General features: G+C 32.3%; 1 protein-coding gene across 1 annotated transcript; it reads right to left on the bottom strand.

Moving 5' to 3' along the window:
* Nucleotides 1-454: 454 nt before the first annotated feature.
* On the bottom strand, nt 455-9138 carry LOC141684859 (flavin mononucleotide hydrolase 1, chloroplatic). Its single transcript, XM_074489994.1, has 8 exons — nt 8862-9138; nt 8554-8629; nt 8229-8280; nt 5847-5961; nt 5691-5761; nt 4951-5038; nt 2916-3080; nt 455-941 (listed from the first exon to the last, which is right to left on the bottom strand). Exons 1-7 carry the CDS (start codon nt 9101-9103, stop codon nt 2921-2923), a joined length of 804 nt encoding a protein of 267 aa, XP_074346095.1. The 5' UTR covers nt 9104-9138; the 3' UTR covers nt 455-941; nt 2916-2920.
* Between the last annotated feature and the right edge of the window lie 232 nt (nt 9139-9370).

Here is a 9370-nt window from a genome sequence, read left to right as displayed (position 1 = left end):
ATCTAACAAATATCTTATCTATAAAAACATATAGATTAATAAATACTCAACTTGTGGTTGATATATTTTAGATGCTACACAATATTTATCAATAAAAAAGAATAAAGAATATTACTAATAAAATTATATGATGTACAAAAAAATCTAAAAAATTACATGCGTCTCACTCATGTTATTATGCTAGTTATTTATTAAACCCGAAAATGTGTTTGAACTCAAGTTCAATAATGAGTTAGAACCGAGTAGACCCCACTTTATGGAGTTAATGTCAAACTGCCTTAATTTGAATTACACCCCTGCATAAACATTTAAATTATCACAATTAAAAAAAATTCAAATAGAAAAATATAAATTTTAAGATTATCAGATTTATAAATAGTAAGAGAGATTCGTAAATTAATATAATTTTAAATATTCAAAAAAAAATCGTGATTGTATGAGGTATAAGCTAGTGTATAAGCAAATCGAAATGGAACAAAATTCATATTCCTATCTTGGGATCGAAATATCTTCAATACACCCGAGTTCAAATGAGAACTTCTGTCCATTAAAGCCTAGCACTGATCTATCAGATGTAAATGAATGAAATGTTCACTTTCTTAAATCATAAGAAACCATTTGAACTTCCTATAATAAGAGTGGTATTTTTCTCTATAGACTATTACATGTTTGAACACCTGAACCTACAATTCAATCTATTTTCTTTTCCAAGAAACCATTGATAGTATGGTAAAATAACATCTTGAATGACAATGGGACAACAGACCACGAATGATATAAGGATTATTGTAATAAATGTATAGACGAATAGAGTATATTGTGTAATGATGATAGACATAAACCAGTTATAGATGTACTGGAAGCTCATTGATGCGTGTCAATGTATACCAATCCCAACCTTCAAAAATCACCTAAGGATCAGTCAGATTGTACATATACACCTGCGATTAGAAGTACAGAAAAAATTAAACATCGCATGAGTGAATCATGTGATAACTTCTATTATTTACACTTTTCATCCTCAAAAAGAAATTTTGATGCACCACGGTCCACAAGGGAGTAGCATGGATATCCTTCCAGGGATACCAGGAAAATTCCAAAAACTGTATATTTAACATTAATTAATAATATAAACACGAAGACAATACAAGAATTGGCTTCCAGGGACTTGTCTGCAGTGTGATATCTTTCCTCACTGGGACTGTATATTTAACATTAATATATAAAAAGTTTAATCAAAATTGATAACCAAAGTTTTACCAAAGACAAGAAACAAACTAATTCACTGAACTCCTGATGTACATGAATTGAAACAAATAAATTTACTTTGTCGCAACTATTATCCAAAAAATCCAACATATTCAAAAAACAAGTAAACAACTTAATAGACTATACTCCCAGTTTTATCCAATGTTGAAGCTTACCAAATCAGACCACGCAAGAAATCTAGTGTCGGTGCAGCACATTACTTTTAGAAATGAGAAACCTGGTCTCGCTATAATGAGTTATCTGCATGCTACATACATCCCGTAAAGATCTGAAATATTGAAATAAGTAAACCTAGTTCCTAAATCCATTAAATTTGTCAGCTAACGGCGTTAAATCTAAAGGTTAAATAAGTAAGACATTTATTTATTATAGTTTACATGCTGAAAATATGCTTAGTATCTTAACATTAAGTTATCTACATAATTGGTCAAATTATGTCAAGTTTGTAAGGATAAAGATGCTATAGGAATATATTATGTATTCGGTTGGGATTTTAATTTCATGTGAAGGGACTTAAAATGAACAAATTATATATTTTGAGATGTCAATATTTATTTTATTATGCAAGTATTCTACTTTTTTATTTTTATTACATTCTATAAACTACAGTACAATATGTATATGTATGACTGTATGTATGTGTGTGTATAACTGTATATATATAGAGAGAGGGGGGGGAGGGAAAAGGAAAGTTTGGATGTGATATTTCCTTACTTGACATAACCTTTAACAAGATCAATGTAAGGAGTTGTAAACTGCAGACAATTTGTAAGTTATTCGACTAAAGTTCATGATTTGAAACTAGGTATACTAATGTCAATATTTCGGTGTACACTGTTGGGGATGCAACATGCAAATAACTTTCAAATGTAAACATCACCCACCTGTTAAAATAATAAGCGTATACTATGTGGGGTTATATAACTGTATATATATAGAGAGAGGGGGGGGAGGGAAAAGGAAAGTTTGGGTTATTCGACTAAAGTTCATGATTTGAAACTAGGTATACTAATGTCAATATTTCGGTGTACACTGTTGGGGATGCAACATGCAAATAACTTTCAAATGTAAACATCACCCACCTGTTAAAATAATAAGCGTATACTATGTGGGGTTATATATTTGCCAATTATCAAATTAATGGTAATTTTCATAGAATCGTCTAATATTTCCATAAGTTAGCACTTAGCAGTATAAGGCCAGTCCAATTCAGCAAAAGAGAAAAGGCTAGTCCATATAGAATGTGAAACCTTATCACTACTATTGACAGCTAGTAAAAATATGATATATAATGGCGCACATGTGGGAAAAAAAATTGAGGGGACGCCAAGTAATTGTGGGGAGACATCCTCATATTTTTAAATTTTTGTACCTTTCATATATTTTCAAAAAGATTAATAATGAAATAATGTTAAATTTTTTCATGGGGGCACGCATCTCCAGGTGCCCCTTACTAGATCTCAGCCCCTGATAATGAAGACCCCGAAAATTATTTGAGATACTAAGACTAAGTTTTTGGGTAGATACAACTCAAACATTACTGATAGGAGATAGCTTTATCATCTAGAGTAGTTGCCGACACAGCAAGTGCTGGAATACAAAAAAAGCTTTTAATTAAACATGACAATATTGAGATAGAAGATTACGAAAATCAAGGCAAGTGTTCTTGTCCAAGTTCCCCAAGGTCTTGCTGCTTACAATTTTCATTTACTGGAATGCCTAAAAGAGAAAAATCCTGACGCAGCAAATTTGCATTTTTAAAGTGTAAACCAACTAAGCCGGCCTTTATCGCAGCATTAACATTTTGAATCCTGTCAAGGTAACCATTAAATTTGTCAGCATATATACTGATAGGAGCTTCTCACTTCTCAGTGTAGAATTAAAGAATGCGAAAATTAGGGGACTGATGAAATGAATACAATTAAAAAAATTACGATAAATCCTCTGTTTGTATGTGTATGAGTAGCGAGCCAATTATAGGAAATATTTTATTACCAAAGGAAAGGAAGTAGATAAAAAAATGAAAAGAACGGATCGACCTATGCAGGCATTTGATAATGGTAGCAAGGGACAAAACATAATCAATATAGATTCATGAAAATAATCGGACCAAGGAATTGTAATCGATAAGGATACAATGTTTTGGTGTACCAGTAATTGATTAAACAACATGAACTTTTCATGCAACACTTGGTTTCTCCCGGAAATTTATGTACGATTTAAACATTTTTAATTTGTAACAGAAAAATATAATATGGTACACGTCTATGCTATTTGGGATACAGACATAGGAAATTTCACATGAAATTATGATTTCAGAAGAGAGTAAGGAGGTGATACACGATAATTTTAATGGAAATATATTTTTACCTCGTTAGCCTTGTTTCATGATGCTTCAGTCCTAAATAATTACTGTTAGTTGCTATTCAACTTGGATGGACGCTAAGTTGGTGATTTTCTGTGTTTGTAGAGAGTTCCAATGGAGCGAGGTGCAAGGGGCTAAGAGTAAGCTGAAAGAAGACAAAAATTGGAGAAAACGGGTCTTGAGCTTTGGCTCAGGGGCCTGAGCGGATCAGATTTGGCTTTATATCAATTCAAGGACCCTGAGCACGTCTTTAGGGGTCTTGAGGAGGATTTTTCAGCAAGTTCAAAGGCCCTGAGCATGACATTCAAGGGGCTTGAGCTAGATTATTAAAAACAACTCTGTACGGCCTAAAAAAAGCACATCAAAGTCAAAGTAGGAAAGACAATTTATTTAGGTTTGAGAGATATTGTATGTATCATAGAGCATGGATTGTATTAGAGAGAGAGGTTTAGAGAGAACTTTAGCGAGGATTGAAGGGATTCACTCCAAACTTGAGAGATTGCATCAAGTTGTATCTTTCTTAACTCTATACTCTTGTAGTCATGGTTTCAGTTATTGATATATGTTTGTTTTCTTTATATATTATTATGAGTAATTAATTCCATAATCCGGGAATTAGGTAGTATTCATTGGTTAAACATGATTGTGTCATTGAATTGTGGTTTCTCTGTGTTGTTAATCTTTTCTTGAGTGCTTAACACAATTGAGGGAATCGCGAACCCTTGATTGTATCTTTAAGAATTTTAACGAATCGGGAGAGGATTTATAATTCTAGTTTATGATGCGACATACATGATCAGTTATTTAATTGGGAGATTAATATGCGAGTTATGAAACAGAAATTTCATGGGCTTTAACAGTTTATAATTATATGTTGATTGATCATGAGAGAGACTTCAATCTATAGTTGTAGGCATTATATTGTTTCTTGGGAGAGAACAATATAAACTTTAGTAGGATGTTTTTAGAAAGAGAACGAGACATGAATATCACATATTGATACATTTATTAACACCAATGAAGAACCCTAATTTCTGGATTGCATTTTATCATCGTTAAATTGTTATTTTTTACTTGATCATTAGTTTAAATTAGTTCAAAAACACAAACCCAATACTCTTCTCAACTTGAACTAATATTAATTTCAGTTCTTCCGTGTGAACGAACTTAAACACAAAAAATACTTCAACAGGGGGGCACAGAGAAAGAGAACTAAAAACCCAGGTTAAGTTGAAAGGCTTCTTATATGAAATAAGCGGGTTCCGCATTACATAATGCAGATTACGGGTAGTTTATACTAGTTGCAATAATAATACCTGTCATCAATGAAGATGCAGCTTTCTCCATTAACAGCAAGGTGCCGTAAAATTTGTAAATAAAAGTCGGCATCTGGTTTTCTTTTTCCTGCAGTTGGGGAGTAGTTTCGCTATTGTAATATTGGTAATATGCTTAAAACTTTTTATAAAAGATATATTTGGAAAAGATAAACTTCTAGGATCTGAAACAGCAAATGGTTTTTGGCCAACAGCACTCGTATAATGACACCAACATATATGAACATGACCTATTTTATATTAGCATGTATACTTATGATCTAGAGATTGATATTTCTTGTTGAGAAAGTTGATAGAAAAACTGACTGGAAAACATTGTGCATGGAAAATCTCCAAGTAATGCTTTAAGAAATTATTATATAATACTTAACAACTAGCAAAAAGTAAAAATCAAAAATCCAACCAAGAAAACATTAAGTTTTGTTAATTTTTCATGGATGATCATACGAAAATGAGTTATCAGTTAAAACTGGCGGCTTGGTGAAGGAATTTTTTTAACAATCTTCAGAAATCAAGAGCCCATACAATTTATACGACTCTTGAACAAGGAGATTTCAATGGAGCAATTTTTTAAACAAAGAATAAATATAGTCCTATCCGACTATCAACTCAAATGCGCACAGACACAGACAGACACACAGACTGCATACAAAAAAACACGGAAGAATAAAGTGTAAACAAGAAATGCAACCAAAATCAAAATTCTAAACTGAAAACTATACCAGTTGAACATGAACAAAATGTCCATGATAAGTATGTGGATAGTTTCAACTTGTCCTCAATCAATTGGAACCTTCAAAATATAGACCATCAATAAACAATTAGTAATAGGGTGAATTTCTGAACTGATATAAGAAACCAACACTAATGGGCCAGACCAGATTGGATAATTAGTAGCAGCATGCATTTCGTAGCCATTTTGCTTAAGGCAACCAAGTAATTCTTCAATGCCATCTAAGTAATGATACCCTCTTTGCATACAATCTTTGAGTCCTGCAAGGATTATAGTTCCAATAATGATAACAGGTAGGTTTTGATATGGTATTTAAGAAGTAATATGACTTAGCAAAAAGAACAGGGGTTGGGCAAAACGAATTATCTATATATTTAAGAACCGGATAGCAAACATATACTTGATTCTCATGTTTAATATTTAAAACCAGCTAAAAGAAAATAAGAAATCTTGCATGCATATTTCAGATTAGCCCTCCAGTCAGATCAATAATTCAATTATTTTATAGCTATTTTAAAAAACTTCAATTGCCGCTATAAAGTGTACCTAATAAAGGGAACTGCTCACAGAAATCGAACTATACAAGCATAGGTAAAGACTGTGCATGATACACCAAAGCATTGAACTTAAAGAAACAAAAGAGACACAAAGTTTCTACATCTAACATGAATTTCCACTGAAGATCCCACTTTTAACTTTTCTATATAATAGAAAAAAAGTTTATCAGAGAGTACAAACTACAAAGTAAAGGTAAATAAACTATACATGACAATAAGTAGAAACATTTAATTTCTGCTCACATAAAAGAAAATACACAAGCATATACAGAAGACGATGCATGATACACACACGTACAGCACTTCAAGAAAAAAAGTTTCCAAATCCAACATGACTTTACCACTGAAGATCCCACTTAAAAAAAATTTGACTTGATATATCACAAGGTAGAAGTAAATGACCAGCTAGAGTAAAATAGAAGACACAGCAAACAACTGTAAGAAAACATCTCACGGCAGAGCATCCTTTTAGGGTCATCGCAGATGCCAAAAAGTTAAATATATCAAGAAAAAAAACAAATAATTTTATCCAACAAACTACAATGTCAAAACAGGGATTATTAAAATTGACATCCAGTAAATAAACCTGGGAAAGAGGTTTATACTAAGACACTAAAGTTTGCATGTTCTGGTGGAAGATTTGCAAAATTATATTTAAGATGTTTAGTGTACCTTGTGGCACATGGAACACATTGAGACCATGTATTTAGTACATAATGACAACGGCGAATTCTGCCTATATCTACACCAGATCAGGGACTGTCTTAAAAGGCTACCAATACATTCAATTTACCTTTCACACACTTGAATAGGCATTACATAAACAGATTTTTCAGTTAATATCTTAGTACCCATTACTTTGAGGGTCAAACTTACTTATCTTCGAGTAGCTACATAGTATTGGACCAAAATATTTCAATAAGATGGATTAGCTTTCATCTCAATATCTTGCAGAATTATTATTTTCTAGTTCGCGTACAACCCTAATCACACAGCCAATGAAACACCTTTACGAGTAATTTGAGTGATATTATGTTTTTATATTTTTTTAAATGATAGTATGTAGTAAACTAAACCTGAACTCTGTGTAATACATGTTCTAATGAGTATGGAGTAGGGACTACTGCCATATCCAATTGGTCAGATATTGAGAGCTCAGTATGTATGCCAAAACATTAGGGTTTTCATTCCTGATTGTTTATTTTGTCAATTACTATGTCCTGCATGAAAACGTTATCAACAAAATACACGGCAATTGTTCAGGATCGGAACAGAATAAGTTAATCAAAAGACTGATCTCTTTAGCCATTCCCAGAGTAGATGAACATAAATTATGGCTCAGCTCTTTTTTTGTATCTTTTTGCAGTAAAAAAATCTAATAAAATCTTTAGGTACAGATTTACGTCCCTTGTCCTACTTAATGTTAGGAATTTGTTTGAGGTCTATGGACCATTTTGATCAGAGGCTAACAACATATATCGCCACTTTTTGAGAGTATTATTTGAGGGGGGGCGACACAGCCGTTGGCTGTTTAGTTTGTTACGGATGAAATTCCTAATTTACATGGATTCTCTCAGAATAGTCTTCTTATCTAGTGAATGTAGGACAATTTGACCAAACCATGTAAATCCTTTGTGCCTTTAAATATTTGATTGTTTTGTGCTTCAAAATATGAATTGTTTGCCTTTATCGACCAAAACACTAACCAAGTAGAGATTCCAATGTTGGACCTTCTTTGATCATGATCTAATGCGAACGATGTGGTCTAGTAAACTAGTTTGAGACTGGATATCAAAACATGTCTCCTGTTCTCCTGTTTATGATCTTACATGGATGGAATTAAATTATGGTCAAAAGTAAGATTATCCTGGTATCAAAGTTGGTAAGCCATAAAACCTACTGTATCTCAACTAGTATATTATTCCTTTTTTTAATCATAAAAATAATTCTTTGACAACATTTCTCCCCACCTTGAAGATCAAAAGGCCTTCCATCTTTGAAAAATTTTCTAGCAAGTTCCATCTGAAATGAAATGACGTATAGATAAAATAAATGATAGACAAGAAGAAGCCATGAATGCAACAGCCTTACCGTTACATAAGAGGACATGTCAGAACTTGACATGTCCTTTGAACATACTTTTTTATATTGTCAACATCTTAAATTATGAAGATGATAATTGTAAATGAAATAATTTTTCCAAGAGTACTATATGGGCGTTAATAAGCTCATGTTAGAAAACAAGAGAATTATATAACTAGATATGAAAAAAATTATCATAACGGAGACACCGACCTCATCGATAAGACCCTTCTCAAACTCAATCCATGCAGTTGGATGTTTGGTGTGTATTAGTTCGTTGAAAGACATCCTGGATAAGAGATCCCCAATTGAGAAAGAACATAGAAGAAAGAGAATGTCAAGCATTAGAAAGAAGTAGGTAGAGAGTAATAAGAGGTGACCAAACAAACATTAAAGAAAGGTTTAAGTTAAATACAGCATTAGGTTCATATATTAACCATGGGTCATCCTAAATTGTAGTATAAAAATGATGATACATGGAAGATAAAATATACTTGTTATGAAAGAAATGAAACGGGAACCTGAAGAAGGAGGGGACATCATGGTAAAAGGGGTCACGAACAATAGTGTCCATTACATCGAACAATAATATTGGAAGCTTCTGCTTCTGCTTCTGCTTCTGCTGATTATAATTCAAATTCAGAGACGACGACGAGGCGGAGGTTGACATTCTTACTGATGATAATTTGGATGATAGTTTTGGAAACCTGCCAATCAATGTTGTTGGCCTCCCGCTGCTGCTTATCACTGCTTCTACACCCATTCTATTCTTTCTTTTGCCCCTACGGGGTATTAATAATCCCCCCTATTTATTTTTATTATTATAATCTCTTACTATATAAGTCCAAACAGTTATTATAATATTTGTATATATATCTATGAAATAAGTTATATTTTTTTGTGAAAAAAATTGATTATTGTAACATAAATGAAATATACAAGGAGTTATGTCCGTATATGTATAATATGTGTACTTTTTCAAAATTTATATGTTAATGAATTATGTAAATATATAGTTGAAATATATGAT

This window comes from Apium graveolens, chromosome 9 (assembly GCF_009905375.1).
Source record: "Apium graveolens cultivar Ventura chromosome 9, ASM990537v1, whole genome shotgun sequence".
Taxonomy (NCBI): domain Eukaryota; kingdom Viridiplantae; phylum Streptophyta; class Magnoliopsida; order Apiales; family Apiaceae; genus Apium; species Apium graveolens.
Note: the sequence above shows the minus strand (reverse complement) of the source record. Positions and strands in the feature narration are given on the sequence as shown.

Coding starts and splice junctions, on each gene's coding strand:
- LOC141684859 (XM_074489994.1), bottom strand. CDS start 9,103: ATGGGTGTAGAAGCAGTGATAAGCAGCAGCGGGAGGCCAACAACATTG. Junction 5,962..8,228: donor AAGGCCTTTTGATCTTCAAG/GTGGGGAGAAAT, acceptor TAATCCTTGCAG/GACTCAAAGATTGTATGCAA. Junction 3,081..4,950: donor TGCATCTTCATTGATGACAG/GTATTATTATTG, acceptor TTACCTTGACAG/GATTCAAAATGTTAATGCTG.